The sequence below is a fragment of the Mus caroli genome, unplaced genomic scaffold (genome assembly GCF_978045245.1).
Source record: "Mus caroli unplaced genomic scaffold, Mus_caroli_1 scaffold_2, whole genome shotgun sequence".
Taxonomy (NCBI): domain Eukaryota; kingdom Metazoa; phylum Chordata; class Mammalia; order Rodentia; family Muridae; genus Mus; species Mus caroli.
The window spans coordinates 125,295,923-125,310,164 of record NW_028227257.1 but is presented as its reverse complement, the minus strand read 5'-3'; the positions used below and the strand labels follow the sequence as shown (position 1 = coordinate 125,310,164).

General features: G+C 35.6%; 1 protein-coding gene across 1 annotated transcript in view; it reads left to right on the top strand.

The window, feature by feature from the left end:
• Kcnj3 (potassium inwardly rectifying channel subfamily J member 3) overlaps positions 1–14,242 on the top strand; it is a 174,201-nt gene that overhangs the window by 4,709 nt on the left and 155,250 nt on the right. Inside the window, exon 4 of the mRNA XM_021154362.3 lies at positions 5,668–5,884. Coding sequence (XP_021010021.1) covers positions 5,668–5,884 — 217 coding nt within the window. The remainder of the gene's footprint in view (positions 1–5,667; positions 5,885–14,242) is intronic.

Genomic DNA, 14,242 nt, shown 5'->3' with positions numbered 1-14,242 from the left:
TTGGAAGTCTTTATTTCATACCGTGCACTTGAGATTTTGTTTTTCACTGTCTATAATCTTATCTTGCCTGACTGACACCTTCAAAATAGATCTTGGTGAAACTTTTCTTTAGACCCTAACCTTCTTTTTAGAAACATCAATCCACATGAAATGTGTATATCTGAATAAGATCAACATTTTCTGCTAAAGTGTCATAGAGTTCTAAGATGGAGTCCATCAGAACTGCTAGGAGCTAGGCCTGATATGGGTTGTTTTAGTGGAGCTCATTATAACCTAAATGAATAAATAAATAAATAAATAAATAAATAAATAATAGAGAAACTATTTAGTTTTGCTTTAGCTTTGCCCTCTTTAACCCAAGCATGAAAGTTCTCTAATAGGTGCAGATCTTAGGCTCTTTCTAAAATACTTTTTACACTGCTAGTAATATTTTATTTTGTTTTATTTGTTTCTGTTTGTGTTAATATTGGTCTTATAAAGTACAGGGTGCCTTGTGCACATACATAAAGTATGAACAAAAGTAAGAGATGTGAAAGCACAGAAGTAAGCAGCAGTAGGCAGGAACAGATTATAAAAGGAGGCAGGAAAAGGCATTTCATGGACTGAAGGGTGTTGTTTAGTAGGAAAGCAATGTGCAAACAGGGATACAGATCCTGCCCACAGTTATTATAAAGCCAACAAAGGGCCCCTATGGAGACACACAGCAGAGCTTTCATTTGATAAGTACAAAAGGCTCACATAATCTATTACAAGATAAATTTTATTACAGCTAAATAAGGTACATTCCTTTCCTAAAAACGGATATCTATGGGTTTAATTAGTTTAGCATTAAAAAAAAGTGGTTTTTAGACTTACCATTGACTTTAATTCTACCTGAGCTCAAATTTCTAGGTCTAACCATCCAAAATGACTGTAAAAAATGTCCATCACAGACAGTCCAGATGGAAATTTAGGTCTACATGCCTCTGTAGCTACCGCAAATTCTGACCAGCATGCCATAGGTTTTGTCATAATTGCTTTGAGTCACAGAGGCAGTTTAATGCCTGGACTTAGGACATGTCTTAGAGAGAGTTCCTACTCTTAACTCTAGGGTCTTACTCTGAGTACACTCAATGTACTTTTTCTTTGTGATTTGACCACATACTGGCATATAAAAGCTCAAAGATATGATAGAGCACATTTAAAGAGAAGTGAAATTCTAGTGTAAGGATAGACAGTGGTATGAGAGATTATTTTGCCCTCTCTACCTGATCCTTCTTTCCTTTGCACTGACGGTACAGAACTTTGTCAGGTGAGAACTGTGGAAAATCAAAGGTATGAACAGGTTACAGACTATGGCAGCATCAGGCAGCAATGAGTAGGCATTTTATTCAGAATTCTCTGCCAGTTTGAAACTGAAACAAAACTCAGTTACAGGCCAGAGATGGAAGCCTAGCAAGTATCTAGGAAGCATTAGTAAGGTGGATGCTTTGAAGGGTGAGTATTTACACCTGGCCACATAATTCCAAGAACGACCGTGGATGGACACAGGTCTGCTTCTGTATGCTAGGGCAAAGACAAATGTGAATTTGTATAAACCTTCAATTATCTTTGTTTCTTACACTGAAAGCAATCTACTTGTCTAAATTTCCTGAATAAGATACTCCCCTCTGAGCATTTGACTCTTTTTTCTATCAGTTGTAAAATTGCACTTGCTTATCTTGTCCACTTTTTTGGAATCCAAGAGGACCCAAAGTCATTGGATAATAATTGATTCTTTAAAAGTCAAACACATCACTTTACATTTAGGAAAAAAAAAAACCTTACAATACATTCAGAGACCTCTTCTCATTAAATGTGAACTGTATAATTGAATATTTTTATATAGATGTTTTAATGTGAACAATAACAGAACTTATTACTATAACTGAAATTATACAAATTGTTTCAAAAATCCATGCTCAAATTGTAATTTGAGACAGAACATACAAGCAATTGGTAAGCCTTAGTAACTTTTCACCAATTCAAAACTTTTTCTTTAGTATGTAAAACAACTAGTTTAGCTTTGGAATGATGGAGCTCTTTTAGTATCTTTCTATAATTCCATATAATCAAATTTTACAGTTGTTTCTAAGCCATTTTCAGATGAGAGTTTTATCAACTTATCTTTTAAATTGCTAAGAATTACCAACTTTCCTTTGTTTTCTTTTCTCCTACATTTACTTATTTTCTCATTTCTTCTACAGTTTTCAGCATCTTTACAATCAGATCCTTTATTTAAATATTTTACTATTTCAATCTAAATTTTGAGCAACTTTTTTTTTCTTTAAAGGCAATGTGAATTACTGTCTAATCAGACCACTCTTTCATATTTTATCAGTGTAATAATCCTACTCTCAGCTCCTGTTGGAATAGGAAAATTGTTTCAGGATCTATGTTCACTAGCCACAAACACTCTCATAAAGGAGGTCTACTTATTGATTCAGAACACTTATCACGATGCAAACGAAAGATTAAATTCATTTTATCAAAAAAGATTCTGCCTATTATCAACACTGAACATAGGAGTTATTAGCCACACAGGATAGAAAGCTGATAGGGATATATATATGCTGCATCAGCATGTGGTCACAATGTAGAGTACTGCATGCCTTTAGAAGGCTATTTACTTAACTATCTTTTCCTCTTTATCTTCAGTTTTTATGTGCATGTAAATGTCATAGTTTTTAAACAAAATCACCCAATGTCTAGTATAACACTTAAAAAAAATTTTTATTATTACTTTGTTAATTTTGCTCTGGCTGATCTTGGGACTTGTATCAGAAGTAGGAGCTCCTAGATGATAGAATTTAGAAACCAGTTCAGAAAGGGTTTGTTTTGAGAATGAATGTAGTTGTCCCGTGCAGCTTTCTGCAGGCTCAAAAGTGGCATAGAAGTGATAGTGGAACTTAACTCCAGTCAGCAGTTCAGACTTCAGAGAGTTTTAGTCTTCCAGCACTCTCCACTCTGACACCACCACGTCTTTCACTTTTGACCTCCTCCAAAGCCTTCTATCTAGTTCTAGTTATTTATAGACTTCATAGTCTATGAACAGTAGACAAACAAAAATCAGAAAGTAAATGAGTTTATGGAAGAGATATCTAATGTCCTGGCATAAATGATGAAGGTGTGGATGATAAATTTATGTGTGTGCACTATTTCAGGAAATTAAACAACAGATTATATAGTGACTGCTGCAAAACAATTTTTAATACATATGTGTGGGGTATCACTGATTTTACAAGAAATACGAGGAGCACCTTTCAATTAAATGAAGTTATTAGCACTTTCTCCATAGTGCCACAAAATAGGGAGATCTGGGTCTGATACATAGTTGAAAGGCATTGGTTGTTGAAAGGTGGACAAGACAACATTAATTTATATGGAATGAGCAAACATTTGAAAACAAAGACATGTTGAATCTGAATGGAATGGATCTATGCACATTTAAAGTGAAACCACCTATGTATTAATAGACCTCTTTACTAAACAATGAAGTATTCCCAATTCAAGCTTGACAGTCTCCTGGTAGTCTAGTTGTGTTTAGACCACTTTCTTTCTTCAGTTGTTAAAAGGATAATATTAGGAAATATTAAGCATAATAACTCTAAAGCCACAGGTATGAATAATAAATATATAAAAAATAAGGTGAATTTCTGTTTTGGTATACACATATGATGATCAAAAATTATCTTCTTTGGAGAAATATTAGCAAAAATGAGTGCTTAGAGACATTATTCAGGCTGTTGTAGAGAAAATCAGAATTTAGAATAGCTAGTTATCAGACACAAATTATAGACATAACTTATAGATTTCAGATTATCGCCTTGTGCTTGTGTAGCACCTGTTGCTTCTTAGGTAAGAGAACAATAAAGTGAGCCTTGTCCCTGATTTTTGTTTCTCAGTTATCATTTCCATACACAAATCATTGATCAATATACAGCTGGCAGTATTCTGAGACAGCCAGTCTCATTTTTAATTTAGTAATTTGAGACTATATTGAGAATATAGGTTTCGGGAAAAAGCTCCAAGCAGGCATTTTTTTCCTGCTGTTTTGAAAATACTAAAATTATTTCCAGTGTTGGTTGCTAAAGCTGAGGTTTGGCATTTTGGGTAATCAGCTTCCCCACAGATTGAAAACAAAAGCTGTGATCAGAATTCATGTCTTTCCCCAATCTTTTGTTCAGAAAACCCCCCACCCCAGTCCTTTTCTTCTACTTTTACATTCTACTTAGAGAAGAAAAGTTGTCTCAGTGTGCTCCATGGATATTTTCCTACCCAAGTAAACTTTCCAGTATTAACAATTGTATTGGAGCCTCTCAAATGAATCAGGTTAGCTTTTAAAGGCGAGTGTGGTGCTCTCAATTCTGACATACAAACACTGACTGGGAACTGCTGATCTTTTTCTAGGAAAAGCAGATTATTTACTTCAGAATTTTCAGCCTTATTTGCCAACCATGATATACCTTACTTACCAAATCCAATATATTTGTTACAAATAAAAATAAGATTTTTGTTTTGAAATGAATATTGTTTTGGGGGCAGACTCATGCTCTTGATTTTATTTTTTCATTTCTTAAATTTGCTCATGATAGGTCTTAAAATATACCAGATATTTCCAAGTTCCACTAAGCCATTGGGATCAAACCCTTACCACTAATTCTTTTCTGTATGAATCTAAATATCCAGGCTCTATTTGCTTCTTTTGTTGATGCTAAACCTAAATATTTGCTTGCACAACTATTTTATAAAATAACTATGTTAAACAAGATGAAAACAAATGGAACAAAAATGAGTAAGTCTACTTTTATGGTTTGCTCACATTTGCTTTTTATCCACAGTCCTATAATGTAACTGGTTTGTTTATGCTTTTGAGTGATTACATTGTAACAAAATGACACTATCATATGAGAGTTTTAATGAACTATTTGTTGAAGACAGCTTTCTTAAAATTCTATTTTGTTTAATAGAGCACATTTTTTGGCTATACTAAAAAATTAATAAGTAGAGGAGTAGAGAATTATATGCAGTTTGTTATTGCTAGGGGCATGAAAACGAACTATTAGCATATACTTTTTTCACATTTATACACCCATGTCACAATTCAGTATGAACATGTCTTTTCTGTTTTATAGCCAATTGTGACTTTACAAAATTCCTGAAGAAATAACTCTTCAGTTTACTTTTCAAAATTTCAGCAAATCACTTCTTAAACTGTGGTCAGTACTGCTCAGGTTGTCAACCTCCAGTTGAACTGCAAAGTTTATTTGCTTTCTGGGGAAAGACAGCTCTGGCATTCAATTGGTTATTATGCAGAGATTTCTTTCAAGCAGTGGGCAGATACACAATAAGTTCCATAGTTGTGCTCACAGCCATTGTTAGAGCAGGCATGTCTCCAGAGCTCAGGAGTTAGGGACTGGTAATTATAGCAAATTGTTTATTATAAATAATGCATGTATGTTCTGCATGAGCTACGTGAGATTTCAGCCCATTTGGTAGAATATAGCTGCGTAATGATTTGTTTGGATTGCATTGCTGATGGTTGATAATGCAGAATGTTGGCCATGATGCCTATGACTGTTGAGCTGCCTTGAAATGTTCAGCACAAGTGGTGATTTCTTCTTTTTCTTTTTCTGTGTGCTTGTCTAGTCTCGGCAGACACCTGAGGGTGAGTTCCTTCCCCTTGACCAACTTGAACTGGATGTAGGTTTTAGTACAGGGGCCGATCAACTTTTTCTTGTGTCCCCTCTCACAATTTGCCACGTGATCGATGCCAAAAGCCCCTTTTATGACCTATCCCAGCGAAGCATGCAAACTGAACAGTTCGAGGTTGTCGTCATCCTGGAAGGCATTGTGGAAACCACAGGTGAGTAAGAATGTAGATGTGCCATCACATTTTTCATTTAGAATTCTGTACAGTGTTCCAGTACCTGCATTCACTGGCCTAATGTCTCAGTTTACAAGCCTGAAGGTAAAGACATGTCATTCCACATCCTTTTAGCACAGAATACTTTGCAAATGAAGGTTGTTGTTTTGGTGGTCATAAACCTGATACTAACCCAGGAATAATGATTAAGCTAAACTGAAATAATGTCTGAAAAGTATATTGAGATAAATGTCTTAAAATGAGTGTGCTCTGTTTTAATAACACACTAAGTTTTCCTATAATCATTTGTCTTTCAAAATTTAAGGTTATGAAATCATTAGGGCATTTTGTGATCAGCCTGAGTTCAATAAGCCTGATCCTGACTTGTGGTGGTAAAATGCAGGAGAGAGTTATTGAAGAGGCTCTGGCATCTCCTCTGTGGAGCCTCAGGGGATGTGTCCTGTGTGCTTGTGTGTGCACACAGAAGCAATGTTATTGTTTCAGAGCAGAACAGCTGTTTTCTTAGCTAAATAATGATTATGACTTCCTTTTAAAAACATGGTTCTCCCCCTTTTTTCTCCTGCTTCAGTTTAATTAGTCATTAAGCATCCCATGCCTTTGAAATAATCAAAAATATTTTACTACACTCTAAGGAGAATTAGGCAGGCAAAGAAAAGAACCAATAAATGTAAGTATATTACTTGGGCCATAAACATTGACAGTTAAGCTTGGATACAAGACTATATAAATAATTATTTACATAAGCAAATATATATGAATGCATCTTATTTTTGCATTTTCTTCAGGAAATAAAGAAACAAGAAATGTTTTAGTGGTTTTTTTTTGAAATGCTAACAGTTGAAGTATGACAATACTAGAATTGACAGTGTCAAAAATATAAATTCAAGTTTTGTATAAAGTGTTTGATTTCATAGTAGCTCTGGGTGCTATACTGATATATAGTGATTGTAATTAGGCAAGGGGCCTATTGTCTCTAAGCTGCTTCTTTTTCTTTAAAGTCAGAGCAATGTAATGACCAACTCAACTTATGTCCAACATTACCTTTGTTACTAAAGTTTAGATTTAAAAATTAAGCTTTTTGAAAAGAAGTGATTAATAATTTATTAAATGAAAAAGTTCTGAAATTTGACTTGTGTTGTTTTATGGTTTACACTCCAAACTCAGTTTTTATATTAGAAACAAATGTCAACACCTTTATGAAATATGTTACTAAATAAAGAACCAATTTAAATTTAGTTCAGATGTCTATGTTTATATCTTTTATCATAATAAAATATATTAGAGCTTCAAGGCAGATATTCCTATTTTTACTTATATATTTCTTCAACATACTTGCTTATAATATAACTGATTTTCAAAGTCTTTGAGATAGGTAAGATTTTTCTTATTTATCTTTCTTCCTTTCATTCTTTCTTTCTTCTTCTCCTCCTCTACCTTCTTTTTTTGGCCACCTTAAAAATCTACTAGGGCCATTATCTATGTAACTGTGTACTCATCTGTTTATCTGATTTCCCACCAAAACCACTATAATTTTTAAGCATGAAAACGTTTCCTTATAAAATCAATTTAAACATGATAAGTTCTTTAGTTTTAGTGTGTGTGTGTGTGTGTGTGTGTATTTGAGATTTACTTTATTTTAATTATGTATATTTGGGTGTATGTGTATATGTCTATGCTTTTGTATGCCCATGGAGGCCAGAAGATGCTATCAGATCTTCTGGAGCTGGAGTTACAGGCAGTTTTGAGCCACTTAATTTGGTACGGGGAATGGAGTTAGGGTTCTTGCAAGATCAGTAAAGGCTTTTAACTGCTGCAATATCTCTCTGCCCTTCACATTTTTGTTTGTTGAGCTTCATATAGTTGAAGAATCTAGACTAGATAGTTTATAGATGAAAGCTATTTGTTCCTGTTGTTTACTTATTCATTAATTCTTTTTGAAGTGGTGTGTGTGTGTGTACATGTGTGTATGTGTATTTTTAAAATGATGTATTTCATTATTATTTCTACATCAGTATATCAGTATATTAAGGGAAATGCTGAAACAATTTGCTTTGTAATTTTTGCTGTATTTCAGAGAATCATGATTAGTAAATGGTGCTGTTATAAGGTCAGATGGTATTCTCTACCATCAATTATTCATTCATATTATTGATTTTATTTTGATGGCTTTCCTCACTCTTACATTTTTATTCTGTCTCTTTTGTTGAAAGCCAACTGGCAATCAACCCTTTCCACAGGTAATGTGAAACTTGGACAGAGATGGAGCTACTTACTTAAAGATTTTTTTATTGTGTGTGTGGGGGGGAAGACCATAACTTCCTCTTTCTTAAAACAAATCTCTTAATTAAGCAAGATATGAAGCCAAACTGCTGCTTTATAGTATATACTCAATGGACAATTCATCTGATATTTTTGTTTATATACATTCCACAGCTAATAAAATGTGAGAAAACTCAAACTCTGTAAATCTTGTTTCCAGACCCCATGTCCCAGCTTGATCAAAATAACATAGTTTTATTTTACTTGATCATTTAAATTTTTATTGAAATGTACTCATATTCATTTTGAACTTTTTTTTTACACTATGCCTTCATCTACCATAATTTTTTTCTTTCTCAAAGTACTTACTCTTGGGAAAAAAGTAGAGAGGGTTCATGTGATATTAAGAACCAAAAACCATATTTTTTTCCTCTGGTTTTTCGCATTCAGAGCCTTGGGATGGACTTGTTTTGATGTAACGTTTCAACAATATTGGTGCCATTCATTCACTTATGAGTTAAACATTTATTGAATATATGTTGTGTGCTTCAAGAACCTGAGGGACTAGAGGTATAATGGTCACTTAGACAAGAACTCTCTTTACCTTGGGGTTTATATTGTAAACAAGCAATTGTTAACATTTCTCAAGTGTTAAGTAAAATTAAGCCAGAAAACAACCCCCTGCAAAACTAAATCAGCTATTAGTAGTAGATATCAATGACTGAAGACTACTTTAGGTTTATGCTCTGAACGTGTTCTAAAGGTGATACTTAAACCAAATCTCAGCTGGTCAAATATAACAAGTCCTGTGAAATAGCCGGTGGAAATGCAGAATTGTACAATAAACTTGATTTGTCTTAGTAAATAGGAGAAAGCCTGTGTGTGGAGCAAAGCTAACATGTGGAGCATAAGAGGAGACGTTAAAGAGGAAGGGCCAGCTCTCACTACAGACTTAGAGCTTCACTGAATTCGAGCATTAGGCGTTCTTTATGAAGAGGGGTAATCATTTAGAAAACTCAACAACAACAACAAAAAAACCATTTCCCTCCTTCTGACATGTGCTTTATCTAGAAGTTTATAAATAAATGTCTTGGAAATTTATGCATCTGCTTATGTCCTGTCAACCACTGTTGCCTTATGGCCTCTGTGGCTCTGCATTCCACAACCTGTCACTTCAAGAAAGTCCTTTAATAAGAATGTTTACACTTTATGCTGCGTTTGCGTTTGTTACTGTGGTCTCCGCAGGAATGGAGAAAACAAGGAAGTAAGAAATCAGAGGCTTCCTAATTTCCACAAAGAGTTAGGGATCTAGCCTAGAACTTCTAAACCAACACTTTCTCCTTTCCTTGGAAATAGACAGTGAACAGACTCAGAGAGTTGCCCTCCTCAAGTAACCCAGGCTTGCATGCATGCCTATATGATCTTCCTGGTATCGAGCAATGTCTTTGGTATCCTTGCTCACACAGCAAGTCTCTGAGGTAGAATATACCTCTAACTCTTCTTGTTCTCTTCACTGCTTCTCCCAGGAGAGTGAGCACTGCTGGCCCCAAACAAAGCACTGCAGATTTGGCTCATTAGAACTGGATGCTTTCAGGCTTCAATCTGGTTTCTGCTGCTATTTGGCAGTCTCTTTAATTGTCTTTTCTGTACTCTCAGGCTCAGTCCCCATGGGATCTATTTTAGACCTTGCTCTCTCTCCATGCCCCCAGTCCCAGCTGTCCCATCCCTTTCCTGGCATGCCATTTCTCCACCTATTCTATTTAAAACTATCCCAGACTCCAGTTTTGGTACATTTCTTTACTCTCATTCTCTTCTCATAGTTATATTCTTTTGCTTTCCTGAACCCCCACCCCTTGAAGGCTCCTTTTTTTTTCTCTCTTTGGGGACAGTATAATAGTCTCTCTAACCAGGCTAGTTCTGAACACATGACAGACAGTCTTGTCTCAGCCTCTCTAACTTGTATCTGATAACACATCTGGCTTAGTTGTATTTCTTAAGCACTTTTGCCCACCACCAATGTATCATATCCAGTACTAACCTATCACTTTCCCTTCTCATTAATTCCTTTTCTGTGCTCTAAAATCTTTTCAATTCTTTCCTCACAGAAGTGCCTGTATCTATTCATTTATACTTTGAAAGGTTTTCGTGGAATTCAGTGGCATAGCTTCACCTCTCCCATTTTGCCTTTCTCCTTTGTGATATTTTCTAGTCATTCCTTAAGTCCTTCATCTCTGCCTCCTTGCTCTGTATCATCTGCTTTCCGGATTCTCCCAAGTTTTCTAATTTTGCTTGTTTTCCTATCTGGTTTAGATATGTGTTTTTTGTTTTTTTGTTTTTGTTTTTGTTTTTGTTTTAGCAGGCAGCAAATCTCTCACTATTCTTCCTTTCTACTTTCTGTCTCCAGATAGAAACTCTTCTGTGATCCATTTCTACCAATTCCACCCATTGTTCTACTTAGGTGATGTCATTTTAATTAAGACCTCCTTGTCCAAGTACAATCTTATCATCCTGTTTTCAAATTATAATATATTTTATTTTCATAACATTTATCTGTTTGAGTAACTAAGATATTTTACCATAGGCCACATCTTTCCTTTTCTTATCCAGCTAATTTATTCTTTGCACAAATACATCTTGAGAACAAATTATTCCAGAACCTAGAAAACACAAATTTTATTAAAAAAAACCCCAAATTCCTGATCTTCTGGCCACTCATATTCTTATGAGAGGAACACAATAAATAGAAGAAAATGTGTCTTGGGAGCAAGTGGAAAGTGCTGTTTAAAAACCAGGAATGAAGGGCACGGGAACTGGGGATGCAGAGAGGCCAAAGGCCACAATGAAAAGTGGACAGCTGGACTTGAAATAAAAGAAGAAACCCTGAGAGGTGACTCCAGGCAGCAGTGTCAGCAGGTGTGAGTGTTCCCAGGCAAATGCTTCTATTTTTAGTAATGTCTGTATTGTTCCCCTCTACCTTCCTATTTTACATGCATCATGTAGTTCCTCTAAACCACAGTTGCTCAGATGGAGATTTAGCTCATGTAGGAGGTCTCTACTCACTAGCAAATTGCCTGTGACAGCCCAGCACATTTGTATAAGACACCACTTTCACTATAGGCCTGTGCTCAAAAATCCAAATGATAGCACTTCCAAATGCAATTATTATTATTATTATTATCATCATCATCATCACCATCATCATCATCATTATTATTTGGAGAATACTAGACTATAATTCTTCCTACAAAGCTCATGTTCTCACACTCACTTTTGCTACTAATGTCTGTGATCATTCTAGTTTTAATTGCCTAGGATGGCATTTTTGTTTTTCCCTATGCTGCAAGAGTAGCCATAAACATCTAGATTAATGTCTGGTGTAAGAGGACTCAATCCATTGTGACTAGTACTGCTCTGTTGTGGGAAATACTAAAAAATGAATACCAACACGTTCTCGTACTAGTGCTGGCACCTGTGGGCCAAAGGGTTGATCCCAACTTGCCAGTTGACTTCTCTGCCTGCCAACTCTCCTGCTGGGCCAGAGTCCCCAAGTTCCTCTCTCTGCCACACAACAACCGCCCACCCCACAGTCAGCAAACATAATACCCATTTACCTGGTAGAATCAAAACTCTTAAAGCTTACAGTTAATCAGTCAGATTTATTTATCAATAACATCACAATTTACAAGATGCCAATACAATTATTCCGTAGTCAACTGATAATGATAAAAGCTTTATCCCAATTTTTCTAACCTTATGATATCATAACTACCTGTGGCTGATTCCAGCCAAGCTGTTCCATGTCTGCTGCCATTCTCCTTCTCCACTCTCTTTCCTAACTCTTATCCCTGCAACTCTTAGCTCCGCCTCCCTTTTCCCTGTCCAATCAGAGGCCTCCTGCTGCCCTAATGTGATTGGACAGGGAAAAATCCTGCAACATTGCTCCTGAGCAGGTGCTTCTGGGTTATGTAAGAAAGCAGACTGAGTAAACCATATATACAGCAAGTGAAGGAGCTGAATTTCTCATGCCTCTGCTTCATTTTCTGCCTCCAGGTTCCTTCCTTGGATCCCCCCATGATGAACTGGCAATCCAAAAAACTGTTTTCCTTCTCAAGGTGCTGTCAGTCAGTCTTTTATCTCAGTAAAGAAAAGCAAGTTCGTACACTGGGTAACAAGTTTTTAATACTGCTAGCCTTTAGTTTATTTCAATTAAAGTTGAATTTGTTCCATAGTCTTGGGATTGAATTCTTGCTTGGGTTAGACAAGCACTGCATCATTTTATTACACCCTAATCCATTCTGCTCTTAAGGTTTGATTTTTTTGTTTTGTTTTGTTTTGTTTTGTTTTTGATTTTTAAAAATTATTTTATGTGTATAAGTGTTTGGTCAGTATATGTGCTTGCCTGTTGGCTGCAGAAACTGGACCAAGGCATCAGATCCTTTGGGCCTGGAGTTACTGATAGTTGTGAGCTGTCATGTGGGAAATGACATTAACCTGGGTCCTTTGCAAGAATAACAAATGTTCTTTCCTACTGAGCTAATTGTCCAGGTGCATATACTTTTTATTATGTGTCTCAGGAGTCATATCTGTGGTGTTAGTATTTGTAAACAACTGTAAATTAAGTTGCTCATTTCTTCATATATTTACCAAAACCAGACATTTAAAAGGCTTATGATTATTTTCAAACTTTTGATTATTGATGAGAAAGAACATATTCTTCTGCATGCATATTGGCTGTATCTTCCATTTAAAAACTATCAGTTAATATGACATCCTTTTTTTTTTTTAAATGAACAATTCACTTGTATAATTAGTAAGGTAATATCCTTGGTAGGTCTTATTCTTTGATATAAACACTTTCTTCATGTAAATGCAAGTAGTTATATTTTATTTTGTAAGTAATTTATAACAGATAAATCAGAAGGTTACTGGTATCTTGACTTTCTAGCCAGAGGTACAGTAAGTGTGACCACAGAGGACTCATTTTGCCAAGGGCATCTCAGATAATTCGGAATGCTAAGAGAAGTATAGAGTGGCTGACAGCAGACAAGCCTAGGTTGATCCTTGGGTAATTTTCCAAGTGTAGAGTACAGAAAAAGAAACTGTGAAATGTGTTAAGTAGGAGTATACCATGATCATAATTCATGGTAGAAAGATCCCTGTAGCAGCAAGTGGAAGATTGATTCAGTGCATTTGAGACTGACTACAGACCAGTCATTAGGCTCTTACAACAGGCAAGAGCAGAGGTAATTGAGTTCTGTTTGAAATTTTGTGCAGAGGCAACACTTTGGCTGTTGGAAGTAATGAAAAGAGCCTCAGGTTTGAAAGATCTTACTTGTGATTAAACAGAGATGGTCGGGGGAAAAAGGCCCTAGGATTCTTCCCTCTGAATTTCTACTACTTACTGAGAAGAAGCTCAGACATAGGAATGGACGGGGTTTAGGGGAGGATAATAAATAAAACAGCAATAATAAGCTGTTGACTCTCTTTACCCATGAAAATTCACTGAAAATGTTCCAAAAAATTCAAAGATTACCATCTCACTCTCTTAGTAATTGAGATTTGCCATCATTTTCCTTCCTTGGTGATTTTACAGTATTTTGCTTCATTATCTGTAATCAGTCATCAGCCCTTTATGATCTACTGGGAAACTGCAACCAGTAGACCACCTTGTGGTACCTAAAATGAGGCTATGCTGACATGGTTACTGGAAATGTGTTCATCTTTTCTAATTTTACCCTGTCCAAATTGCTGAGCTTTGAGTGGGTCAACATATTATGTAGAACTCACAGTTATTTATGACCGTCCCATGTTAGTGACAGGCAATCTCTATGGACTGAAGGTGCCTAAGTAGCATCTTCATTTAATAGTAACTTCTGTGATTCTCTGTTAAACATTTATTGCTTTTTACTTGTGATTTTTTGTATATTTTTCTTTTTATCCCTTAATTTACTGAGTCCACAAGGAACTCAGAGACTCAGATCCCTGTTTAAATAAAAGCAAATTTGACAAGCCATTTCTGAACAAAATTATATCTTACTGGTTTTCGTTGATAGGTCATAGCAGAAAATTTTCAGTCTT